The 13,139-nt window shown below is 40.9% G+C and overlaps 1 protein-coding gene and 1 long non-coding RNA gene across 2 annotated transcripts; both read right to left on the bottom strand.

Annotated features, from left to right (window-relative positions):
• Positions 1 to 9,414: 9,414 nt before the first annotated feature.
• Positions 9,415 to 11,250, bottom strand: LOC146990955 (SLAM family member 9-like). Its single transcript, XM_085803501.1, has 5 exons — positions 11,012 to 11,250; positions 10,366 to 10,515; positions 9,985 to 10,110; positions 9,732 to 9,895; positions 9,415 to 9,605 (listed from the first exon to the last, which is right to left on the bottom strand). The coding sequence occupies exons 1-5, from the start codon at positions 11,079 to 11,081 to the stop codon at positions 9,507 to 9,509; spliced, it is 609 nt and encodes a 202-aa protein (XP_085659627.1). The 5' UTR covers positions 11,082 to 11,250; the 3' UTR covers positions 9,415 to 9,506.
• Positions 11,251 to 11,927: 677 nt separating this feature from the next.
• Positions 11,928 to 13,139, bottom strand: LOC146990954 (uncharacterized). Its single transcript, XR_015037965.1, has 2 exons — positions 13,028 to 13,139; positions 11,928 to 12,843 (listed from the first exon to the last, which is right to left on the bottom strand). It is a non-coding gene; the product is annotated as an uncharacterized LOC146990954 (long non-coding RNA).

Here is a 13,139-nt window from a genome sequence, read left to right as displayed (position 1 = left end):
TGCTGTTGATGCTGCTATTGATGCTGATGCTGTGCAGAGGGTTAGGGAGAAAACACCGCGCATGATCATTTAAAAACGAAAGTGAAAGTTAACTGCAGAGGAGAGGGGGATGATATCATCCTAAACAAACTCTCAAGAAGAAAGCCTATTAAAAATATTATCTAAAATGTATAAAAGGCTAACAACGAGCACTTTACAAAACACGGAGTAGCTACATTAAATAAAAATGGGAATTGGAAATGAATGTTATAGGCTAATTGAGGATTCTACATGGGAGGACATATAGGCAGGCTGCCATAAGGGAATTAACAGTGTGCGAATATGCGACGGAGTATTTTTGGGAGTTCCTCTTTGGAGAATCATGCTCAGCTACTATCTATAGATATCTGCTTTCCTACCTATTAATGTCAGGGTTGTTACTAATGTTTATATCATAACTATGTATATTTTCTCTTTTACATTACCTTTCATTCTCTTGTACAGTCTAACACGCATTTTCAAAGTCATACTGTATGTCAGGACATGTTTTGTAAAATGTTTAAAATGTCTAAATAAAAAGTTAAAAAAAAAAAAAAATTATCTAAAACCTTCTGAACGTGTTATTCTAAAATTCTAAAAGTTAAATGGTGAAAGTTAATCACAAATATGGATCAGGAACCATAGGATTAAAATAAGATAGGCTACACAAGGTAGATAACATAACAGCCTTAGAACTGTTCCTGCTGCACAGATGATGTTCAGATTCAGATTCATACATATTATACATACTAATAGTCATCAAACAGTTCAACATATTTTAAACACATAAAAAAAATCACAATAAATCCTATTAAATCTGTCTAAGTGAACAAGGTCTTTATATTTCATGGTTTAAATAACAAAATAAAAGCATAAACAGCATTTAACTTCCACACAGGTGCTAAAAACAAAAAAAAGAGCAATGCAACAAAGGTGAGCACAGATTCAATTTATTGCCTTAACCGTAAAAAAATAAAAATCAACATTTTCAGTGCTCATTTAGATATTCTATACAGTACTGTTTACATTATGGCTTCATTTAAGGCTGTGTGATTCCTCATTGTAAACACAGAACAGCTGCCACAGGTGAATCCTGGCTGGTATGTGATCAGTACCTGAGTGATGCTGTGTTTCAATGAACCAGGTCACATACATTATAAGCTGAGATCCATGTGAACAGCCTGTCATTGTCATTGTACTAAATCTAAACCCACTGTTCCTTTTTCTCAGTCAGGTGGAGTCGTTAAGGCACAAAAACACATCATTTCATCTTTTGGGAGATCCTCAACACAGTTCAATTGTATAAAACCTATTAAAAGCTTCACAGTAACCTATGTTTTTACATGATTTTACATGAAATCCAGACTCTCCTTTAAAAAAACATCTACATCTATCGGCATAACTAGTTAGTGACCCCTGGTGGACAGACAGGGGTAGTGGGGTGGCAGTGCAAATACAAGAGACTAAAAGAAAAAAACAAAATACATTCTCTTAATAAATAGTGTCTCTTTCTGTTAGTCCATGTCCATGAGCAGCTTTAAATGCTGTTTAATACTGAGAAGACTGCAGTTTTGCTTCAGTTTTACATTCAAGCTTAAAGGGGAAGAAAACTGCGGTGAAATCTGATCAGGCTGCTGAGTTTGAAAAATAATGAAAAGTTCATTTGCAAAAGCAGATAAATGCCATTTTGAAAAAGATGAGCTGATGCTTTTGAATTATTCTTTGCATAGTGTTGTTTTCAAACAGCTTTATTTTTTTGAGCTACGTCTGTTTTGTTACGTCTCATCTCCTTGGTCAAAGCCACTCAACTTTGGTTTGACTGATATCACCTGGTGTGAATAATAATTAAAAATTGTTTTGAAATTTTTTAAAAAACTGAGTTATCTGCTTTTGCAAATGAACTCTTCAAATATAGACAGCATTCAGTTCATAAATACCAGTTCATTTAGCACCAACTCTGTATTAAAACAGTGGGTTAGTCTCAGTGCAGCCACAGCCTGGTGCTAAAATCAGCCTTTTCTTTGCTGCTACTTGTGGGAGCGACTGTGATGACTACGGTTGGCTCCTGTACCTGTATCGAGTAATGCCATCCTGTGTTTAAAAAAATCACATATTATTCAATATATATTGCAGACATAATCTCTCAGGTATCTCATTGCACACATGGCTTCAAAGAGCTGCAAATATTGCGAAGCAAGTAAAACTAAAGCAACAAATGTATCAGCTTCCAGTTGGCAAATTTGGACATTATTAACACTGTTGTGAAGAGGATAGAAAATAGAGAGAAGGAGGAAAATAAATAAAAAGTTGGGAACAACAAAAAACTAGCTAATGTAGCAGACAGCAGACAGCAGTACGCCGTCATTAAAGCTTTAAGGTTCACTGACTGTGAACCAGTGGTGAACAGATGTGAGGTGTAGATGCTTCAGGTTTGGACCTCATCCTGTAGATGTGCTGCCTGGTCCTCCTGGTTGGATGGTTCTTTGTCATTGGACACCTTCGTCGCTGTCAAAGGATAAATCAGAAACAATCTGTGATAATTAGATTATAAAATGATCCCTATCTGGAATTTAATATAGTACTTTTATCAGTAGTGGTGGTAGTAATTAGGGCTGACCTCCAAAAGTCGACTATTCGACGATTCGATTCGGAGGGGTCTGATTCGACTATGAACCTCGTAGTCGAATCTAACCAAGACCATACCATTCTGACTATATGGGGGTGCCCACGGCTGCTGAGCATAAATTGTTACATAGAATGTCTTTTTTCGTTATAAAAAGACTATTTTGATACAAAATCTGCCTACTTTCTGTTAATAAAGAGTTCAAAATGATGTGTGCGTTTAAACGGTAGTCTTAGCTTCTTACTACGCATGGCCGTAGCCAGCTATGAGGTCACCGAGGTCCGGACCTCGGTAAAAGATTCCGTGAAAAAAAAATTGAAAAAGCCACAGGCCCTAAATGGCATGATAAAAAGATCGGTCAGCTTTAATTTTGAAACAACATGTGGGAAGTTGATGCAGAAGACTTAAATTGAGATGACAGGCGCCTTGATGTAGCCTGTGTGTGTGTCAATGTAGATGCACGTCACGCGCCGCACATCCGATGTGCTCTTTTTTCATGCATTCGCGGCTCACAGCTCCATGAACCTTCTACCGCCAGCCCGGTGTTTAGTCGGACCGGGTCCGGGTCTGCTCCGTTTGAAAGGGCAGGAAGCCCCGAAGCGCTACAGATACAGACACCTGCAGCAGCTGCAGCTTCTACTGAGAGCTGAGGTCAGATGGAACGCACGTGAGACACAGACCGACGGTGCAGATGTGCGGACATTGTTGAAACTTTTCACACTGAAAAAAAACATATATATGGCCTACCACTGTGTTCTGTGACGGTAGAGACAGAACCAGGTATTTATTTAAAGAGTTAGTGAGGTGAGTTGGGTGAGGGAGGGAGGTGAGGAAGGAAGACGGAGCGAGGCAAACTGGGTGAGGGAGGGAAGGAGGGAGGTGGAGTGAGGTGAGTGAGTGAGGGGGGCGGGCAGGTGAGGGTGCGATCAGGGGAGAGAGGCTGGTGATTGAGAAATGATAAGATATTTTATTTTTGATCAAATGTTCCTGATGACTTATGGATGATGGAATTAATATTATAGCCCACCGTGGAGCTAATATCATACAGTGAGAGTTTGATATCATGACATGTCTTACAATACTGCAATAAATGTCATGGGCTTGTTTTTGAGGTAGGCTGAAGTATTACTGTGAGATTTTGATATTGATACATCCCTAATAGAGCACAAAGAACAGAGCCCATAGCAGAGTGACAGAGAGATACAGCAGAATAACGTGTGTGCACCATTCTTGCAATTACAATGGTACAGTCAGTAAATCTTAAAGCCTTTTTTTTTTAATCTTAAAGGGATAGTTCACCCTAGAATGATATTTCGCTCATTATCTACTCACCCTCATGTGGACTAAGGGCTGGAAGAAGTTTCAGAGTCCTCCGTCCCTTCTCTGAGTTACAGGGGGTCTTGGTGTAGCAGTGCATGTCCATATAACGGTTGTAAAGGGACACCAGAGCTCTTCGTAAAAAAACACACACAAAAAAACATCCAAATACCTCCATGCTGCTCGTATGTAATGTCCGTCTTGTGCTGAAGCCCCAAATTGCGTAATTGTCCCGAAAAAAATTAAATAAGTCTATATTTTAAGCTTGTTTGTAGCGGAAGCTTCTCAAAGCTCCTCTTCCTGGTCCGTCCAAATCTCGCGTGATTTGCGCCGGCGTCAGTGCGGTTACTGCGAATCACGCGAGATTTGGACGGACCAGGAAGAGGAGCTTTGAGAAGCTTCCGCTACAAACAAGCTTAAAATATAGACTTATTTAATTTTTTTCGGGACAATTACGCAATTTGGGGCTTCAGCACAAGACGGACATTACATAAGAGCAGCATGGAGGTATTTGGATGTTTTTTTGTGTGTGTTTTTTTACGAAGAGCTCTGGTGTCCCTTTACAACCGTTATATGGACATGCACTGCTACACCAAGACCCCCTGTAACTCAGAGAAGGGACGGAGGACTCTGAAACTTCTTCCAGCCCTTAGTCAACATGAGGGTGAGTAGATAATGAGCGAAATATCATTCTAGGGTGAACTATCCCTTTAAGCAATGTTGTCTTTTCCCTCTATTTTCTCCTCAGAGTACACCAGAATACCTCATGTGTTAAAAATCAGACCCCCCCCCCACAGCTCTTTACTTCACATGTAGGCTATGGTCTGTGCTTCAGTGAGTGGGTTAAAGAGGGAGACACTACATTAGACACAGTAAATCCCCCCCCCCCCCCCCGGACCTCACCAATTTCAAAACTCTGGCTACGGCCCTGTTACTACGTATTAATAAATCACCCACTGCAGTTGCACAATCAAATGAGCGGAGGTTTTTTTTTTTTTTCAAATGAGCGGTGGACCGTCAAAGTCACGGTACTCAGAAGTCACTGCAGAACACTCACGGAGTGGCAAAAAGACGAGGGGCAGAGCCGCCAAAGTTTAAAGTCAAGGAAGTCTGACAGTCTAACTTTGTAGCATTTACAGTATCATGCATGACAGAACAGCAAAACATTGTGAGGATACATCTGACTTTGACCGAGTTACATTCAAGAACCTGCTTTCAATCACGGAAAATAAATTAACGATTGTGATAATGATTTTTTTTTTCGATGGATCAGCTGTGTTTACCGTTTCAAGTGTCAATAGTTGTGATGGTTAGACAAATGAATTAGTCCCTAACACATTTTTTTTCCGACTTCCGAGTTGTCATGAACGCACCTTAAGTGTCGGGAGTCACAGCTGTAATCTCGTCCCTCTGCAGCCTGTCTGTCTCTCTGCCGGTGCCGCGGTCACACTGTGTGTGTTACAGGATTGATTAACGTAATGTACGGATTGTCGAGTCCTTCTGACCTCCGTTTGTTTTGATACTACATGTTTTACCCGGTTTCTCTGTGTCCACGACCACCGCTATCCTTCACCACGTTGAGGGATGTTTGATTTGCCACTCACAGTCCGAGCAAAAGGAGCGTTGTCCAGGGCAACGTAACGTAAACGCATACCCTGGGTCACAATGGGTATGAAAAATCATCCAAAGTGTGGAAAATAAATAAAGGTATTTGTTTTACACCTACCATATTTTTTGGGTGTTTTAGCTCTTTTGTTTGAAACGGGAAAAAGTCGCAAATTTGCTGCTATCTAAAAAAAAAAAAATAAAAAAAAAAAAGGTTCGACGATCAGTCGACTACGGCAAAATCTGACGAATCAGATTCGACTATGAAAATCCTTAGTCGAAAACAGCCCTAGTAGTAATGTTTGGTATTTACATTTACAGCAGGATGGATACATGTTCTCATCTGACCATGTCTTCTGTTTGGTGTAAACTAAATCTCCTCACCTGCTGTGATGTTGTTGACTATTACAGTAGGGTTGAGATGCTGCCACTCTGGTTTGCGTGGAGCTGCAGGTTCGTCCTGATTGGATGATTCCTGGTCACCTGGCTCAGACGTCACCAGCATCTCTGTCACATAAAGTTAAATAAATCTTTGTTCTTATCCTGGAATACTGAATACTGAACCTTAGGGAACAATTCTGCTGCATCAAGTTCAACCCACCTGGTTCCTCAGTGAGTTCTGGGGATGAAGCAGATGTTTGGTTCCCAGTAGATGTTTGGACCTCATTCTGTTGATGTGCTGCCTGCTCCTCCTGGTTGGATGGTTCTTTGTCATTGGACACCTTCATCGCTGTCAAAGGATAAATCAGAAGTCACATCCAAACAATCTGAGATAATTAATTATAACGGAATATTAAAAATGATCCCTATCTAGAATATAGTACTTTTATCAGTAGTGGTGGTTGTAATGTTTGGTATTTACATTTACAGCAGGATGGATATAAGGACACGTCACTCACTAGTTCCATTGCTGGTTTCTGGGGACACAGGGGACTCTGCATGGATCTGGATCACCAGCATCTCTGTCACATAAAGTAAAATAAATCTTTGTTCTTATCCTGGAATACTGAATACTGAACCTTAGGGAACAATTCTGCTGCATCAAGTTCAACCCACCTGGTTCCTCAGTGGGTTCTGGGGGTGGAGCAGATGTTTGGACCTCAGCAGATGTTCCTTGGTCTTCTGAAAAGGTCGGTAATGAAGAATTGACACAGTTACAAAACTTCCACCTTGGTGCATCATGACTTCAGGTTCCTTCACCTTTATAATAAACGTCTCACTCACCAGTTTCTAGATCAGGGGTCATCAACTATATTTGTTGAAGGGCCAGAATCTTTCTCAACAGACACCTTGGGGGCCGGACATTCAAATAGGCCTAGATTAAAATTAAATTCACCTTTTTGCCTAATAATTTATTTGTTTATATTCTATTTTACCTGTAAGCTCATAATTTTCATTCAGCTTTACACTTCTGACTTGCCCTGTGATTTTCAGCCTAAATATGAAAGGAGGCTGACAACTGGTTCCGATGATACAAGTCAGTAGTCCTGAGTCATCAGTAGTGTTTCTCTTCTATAAAACACATTCTACATCTGGGAGGCGACGTTTTTCCACACATGGACAGAGCTCAGTGGGAAACAGTAGGAGAGACACAGGCCGAGGGGGAACCGGGACACAACACCGGAGGGAGAAGCAGGTCCGTGCAGCTGTGCGCCACGGACGTGCACAAAAAAACAACCGCGTGGCATCAAACACACGCTGCTACCGCATCGTTTTTGGTTGTGAACGTGCATGACATGCAGCTACAATGAATGGGTTTGAGTGCGCAAAAGACGCTACATCTGAACGGCCCGTGCACACCCAGTTTAACTAAGGCGGCGGCAGCTCGCTCTGCAGAGAGGCAGGGAAAACCTGCAGTCCAGCAGCTCCCTAAACTTTCATGCACGGTGCTTTGGGTACCGCGGCGTTTCCTTATCCCAACGCATTGACTTACAGGCGCACACAAACAGAGACCGAGAAATATAATATAAAAGCTACTTGTTAACTATCAGAACTAAGTTGGAAGGATTGGAAGGGGGCCGCCAGTTGATGATCACTGTTCTAGGGTAACGGAGGACTCTGGGTTGTGGTTGGACGAGTCTCGGTGCAGTGACGTCTCTGTCAAACGTTAAAAGTCTCATCAGGACCATGATGCTCCTGTCACATGTTCTCATCTGACCATGTCTTCTGTTTGGTGTAAACTAATGGTGCGTTCCAGGCAACCCGTAACTCGTGTTTTTCCTTCCCACCTGTGAACTGGTACTAGATCGCTGTACTCCCAGTTCCCAGTTGTAACTCGTAACTTACCTGGAGCGCTACAAACTCCTAACTGGTGACTTGAAGTCGTGACTTACGGGTTGAAAAGCCTCGAACGCACCATGAATCTCCTCACCTGCTGTGATGTTGTTGACTATTACAGTAGGGTTGAGATGCTGCCGCTCTGGTTTGCGTGGAGCTGCAGGTTCGTCCTGATTGGATGATTCCTGGTCACCTGGCTCGGATGTCACCGACGTCTCTGTCACATAAAATAAAATAAATCTTTGTTCTTATCCTGGAATAGTGAATACTGAACCTTAGGGAACAATTCTGTTGCATCAAGTTCAACCCACCTGCTTCCTCAGCGAGTTCTGGGGATGGAGCAGATGTTTGGTTCCCAGTAGATGTTTGGACCTCAGCAGATGTTTGGTCTTCAGCAGAGGTTTTGTCCTCAGCAGATGTTTGGTCCTCTGCAGATATTTGGACCTCAGCAGATGTTTGGTCCTCTGCAGATGTTCGGTCTTCAGTAGATGTTTGGACCTCAGCAGATGTTTGGTCTTCAGCAGAGGTTTGGTCCTCTGCAGATGTTCGGTCCTCTGCAGATGTTCGGTCCTCTGCAGATGTTCGGTTTTCAGCAGAGGTTTTGTCCTCTGCAGATGTTTGGACCTGAGCAGATGTTTGGTCTTCAGCAGAGGTTTTGTCCTCAGCAGATGTTTGGTCTTCAGCAGATGTTTGGACCTCAGCAGGTGTTTGGACCTCAGCAGATGTTCGGTCTTCAGCAGAGGTTTTGTCCTGAGCAGATGTTTGGACCTCTGCAGATGTTTGGACCTCAGCAGATGGTTGTACCTCAGCAGATGTTTGGACCTCAGCAGATGTTTGGACCTCAGCAGATGGTTGGACCTCAGCAGATGTTCGGTCTTCAGCAGAGGTTTTGTCCTGAGCAGATGTTTTGTCCTCAGCAGATGTTCGGTCTTCACCAGATGTTCCTTGGACTCCTGAAAAGGTTGGTAATGAAGAATTGACACAGTTACAAAACTTCCACCTTGGTGCATCATGGCTTCAGGTTCTTCCATCACCTTTCTAATGTTTCACTCACCAGTTTTCAGGGGAACGGAGGACTCTGTGTTGTGGTTTGATGTGTCTTGGTGATTTGAAGCCACTGTTAAAGTTCAAAGAGTGGTTAGGGTCACACAGGTCAACGGCCGTTATCATAACATCTCTGATTTTATGTCCTGCCATCATTTGTGTCCCTGTTTGTCCTCACCTGGCATCAGATTCTCTTCCTCAGTTGGTGTTCCTGCTTCCTTTTTCTCTGTCAAATGACAACAGCAGAATTGTCAAAATTCACATTTGTTACTGTCAGAACAGTGCACTCTTAAACCTCAGTTAACTTAGAAAAATCTATTTCATCGATTTATTTAAAAGTAAACAGGATATAGTCCTATTTTAAATTGGTCATGTGTAACTGTAAGCTGTGAGCATTAAAGGAGAATTTCAAGCATCTGGATTCTTACTTCTCTTTTCTCTGAAGAATTTGAAGAGAAAGAACGAGACAACCACAATCAGGGGGACCACAAATGATACGATGAGACAGATCCTACGTCTTGCAGATAAAACATGGGCTATAAGAAGAGAGAAACAAGCAGCCGTCAAACAACGAACAATCATTTTTCATCATTGTGTTACATTATGAACTTTGATATAATTATTAAGTATTTTCACCGTTGAAGGGGTTGAGGATTTCATCACCACTCTCCTCACTGACTGGGTTTTTTACCACACACATGAACCACTTCTCCTGCCTCTCCTGCACAAAGTCAAAACCAGACGCTGTCATACACCGAACACATTCACTTCTATGTCGCCTTTGTTTTGGTTCAGTATGTCCAGATCATCGACATGTAGCCGATCTAAAGTCTAATCCAGTTCATACCGGTGTGATAGATAAAGTCTCAGTTGAGTTCCAGTTCTCGATATCGGATGTCCACATGATGCTGATTGGTTCAGCATCTTTGGTGTCGACTTCACACGTGTAATTACAGATCCTCTCATCTTCTTTGTTACATGATTTTGTGTATGTGGGTTTGGAGACAGGAGCTGAGAGGAAAGACATGAAGAGACATTAGAACTGAGAGGGAAGACAAACAGTTCACATGTTGTGAGTTTATATAAAACTGCTGCCTCACCGATCACCTGCAGCTCCATCGCACCACGCACTTTGTTGTTGATTTCAGGTGTGTAGACACCGCTGTCCTCCACAGTCAGTCCTGAAACTGTCATCACTCCAGTTGAACTGTTCAGAGACCCACGAACTGAGAAGGAGACAGGTTGGACTCAGATTCACTGTGACATTGACATCCTCAATTCATAATGAATCTAATTATTATATTCCAATATTGAGTGGATAATCTAGGCTATTATCTGTAGTTTAAGGGCTTATAAAATGTAAAAGCGCCTCACAATTGACCAAAACACATTGAAATAAGTCCTTAATTTAGGGGTCAAAATTCAAAGATTGCTTTCAGGTAGGATAAAACTCATGACAGTGAACGTGTGGCTGAACGTACCTTTAAACTGGCGGTAAGCATCAGTGCTGTCCTGGAACCACTCCATGGCCATGTCAGCATTGTGCTTCCATGTGATCTTTGTGATGGTCTCAGTCACAGGGCCTGGAGAGAGGACCACTGTGTCCCCTGTCTTCTTATACTGAGGTGCAGCTGCACAATGAGAAGAATACAAATGTTAAAAATGCATGGGGGGAACATTCATTTTTTCATCCATTAATAATCAGCAAGCAACATGTTGATGTTCCAGAAGATCTGCATTTGATAATAACTCATTGTGGAAATAATTAGCATTTTAATCAAACAAGGAAAACGCGTCACTTCAGGTATGTAGTCTACCTATTCCTAGCTGAACTGCAGTGTAATTGAATGAAATTATCATGAATTGAACTAAAAATGAACTTTTCTGATTAAATTCTAACTGAACATCGACAGAAACAATAGTGATTATAGTTATTATAGTCACAGTAATTAACGGGATACTAACAGGCCTATAGGGTGCGGCCTACCGCATGACTATTAAAATGATCAAATATTATGAAAATATGCATATTTACATTAACATTAGGATTTTTTTTTCTTTTTTTAGACATAAAGGCTAGGTTAGTATAAGAACTTAAAGAATAAAGTATGAAATCGCTTCACATACCTGCGTTGGCGCAGACTGAGCCAAATTCAAGGATAATCAATGACACGGAGATAATAATCCACTTCAACATCGTCCTGTCGATAAATAACCACAACACGGCGACACGAGTCAGATCAGCTGCTGTTGATGATGTTGTTTAGAGGCGTTTTAAAGGAAAAGAGAAAAAAAAGAACAGAGAAATAAAACAAAGAAAACACCGAGCACGACGCTAACTCTAACCCTAAAAACGAAAGTAAAAGATAACCTGTTGAGGAAGTGGGAGGACTTTGGATCATATGAGGAAAAAAAAAAGTAAAGTGAGAAATTACAATAAAAACCATAGAAAGCCTATATTAAAATATTATGTAAAACCTTCTGAACTTTTTATTCTACTATTATAAAAGTTAAAATGTAAAAGTTAATCACAAATATGGATCAGGAACCATAAAATAACATACACAAGGTAGATAACATAACAGCCTTAGGGATATATTCAGATTCAGATTCATACATATTATACATACTAATACTCATCAAACAGTTCAACATATTTTAAACACATAAAAAAAATCACAATAAATCCTATTAAATCTGTCTAAGTGAACAAGGTCTTTATATTTCATGGTTTAAATAACGAAATAAAAGCATAAACAGCATTTAACTTCCACACAGGTGCTAAAAACATAAAAAAGAGCAATGCAACAAAGGTGAGCACAGATTCAATTTATTGCCTTAACCGTAAAAAAATAAAAATCAACATTTTCAGTGCTCATTTAGATATTCTATACAGTACTGTTTGCATTCCCTTTTCATGTATGGCTGTGTGATTCCTCATTGTAAACACAGAGCAGCTGCCACAGGTGAATCCTGGCTGGTGTGTGATCAGTACCTGAGTGATGCTGTGTTTCAATGAACCGGGTCACATACATTATAAGCTGAGATCCATGTGAACACTCCCTCATTGTCGTTGTAACTGGATCTAAAGCCACTGTTCCCTTTTTCTCAGTCAGGTGGAGTCGTTAAGGCACAAAAACACAACATTTCATCTTTTGGGAGATCCTCAACACAGTTCAATTGTATAAAACCTATTAAAAGCTTTAGAGTAACCCCTGTTTTTACATGATTCATTTCAACACATCCAGACTCCTTTTTAAAAACACATCTACTGTACATCTTTATCTACAAACTTAGCTAGTGACCTCTGGTGGACAGACAGGGGTAGTGGTGGCAGGGCAGATACAAGAGACTAAATCTAAAACCAAAACACATTCTCTTAATAAATAGTGTCTCTTTCTTTTAGTCCCATGAGCAGCTTTAAATGCTGTTTAACACTAAGACAACCGCGTTTTGCATCGGTTTTACATTCAAGCCTCAAGAGAAGAAAACTGCACTGTAATCTGATCAGCCTGCTGAGTTTAAACAATAAATTAAATACAGACATCATTCAGTTCATAAATACCAGGATGTTCCAGTTCATTTAGCACCAACCATGTATTCACATAGTGAATCTCAGTGCAGCCACAGCCTGGTGCTAAAATCAGCCTTTTCTTTGCTGCTACTTGTGGGAGCGACTGTGGTTTCCTAAACTTGTATTAAGTAACACCATCCTGTATTTACAAAGCACAAATAAATCAATATGTATGACAGACATAATCTCTCAGGTATCTCATTGCACACGTGTCTTCAAAGTGCTGCAAATATTGTAACACCAAGTTGCCCGGAGTCATAATGCCAATGTGAACCAGTGGTGTACAGATGTGAGGTGTAGATGCTTCAGGTTTGGACCTCATTCTGTAGATGTGCTGCCTGATCCTCCTGGTTGGATGGTTCTTTGTCATTGGACACCTTCGTAGCTGTCAAAGGATAAATCAGAAACAATCTGTGATAATTAGATTATAAAATGATCCCTATCTGGAATTTAACTGCACTTTTATCAGTAGTGGTGGTTGTAATGTTTGGTATTTACATTTACAGCAGGATGGATACATGTTCTGGTCTGACCATCTCTTCTGTTTGGTGTAAACTAAATCTACTCACCTGCTGTGATGTTGTTGTTGACTATTACAGTAGGGTTGAGATGCTGCCGCTCTGGTTTGCGTGGAGCTGCAGGTTCGTCCTGATTGGATGATTCCTGGTCACCTGGCTCCGA

This window comes from Trachurus japonicus, chromosome 2 (assembly GCF_045865225.1).
Source record: "Trachurus japonicus isolate A0001 chromosome 2, Traja_1.0".
In the NCBI taxonomy this organism is placed as follows: Eukaryota; Metazoa; Chordata; class Actinopteri; order Carangiformes; family Carangidae; genus Trachurus; species Trachurus japonicus.
Note: the sequence above shows the minus strand (reverse complement) of the source record. Positions and strands in the feature narration are given on the sequence as shown.

Excerpts from the sequence above, each read along its gene's own strand:
- LOC146990955 (XM_085803501.1), bottom strand. The coding sequence starts at position 11,081 with ATGTTGAAGTGGATTATTATCTCCGTGTCATTGATTATCCTTGAATTT. Across the intron at positions 10,516-11,011 it reads CTCAGTCTGCGCCAACGCAG|CTGCACCTCAGTATAAGAAG; the intron begins GTATGTGAAGCG and ends CTCATTGTGCAG. Across the intron at positions 9,896-9,984 it reads GATGGAGCTGCAGGTGATCG|CTCCTGTCTCCAAACCCACA; the intron begins GTGAGGCAGCAG and ends CTTTCCTCTCAG.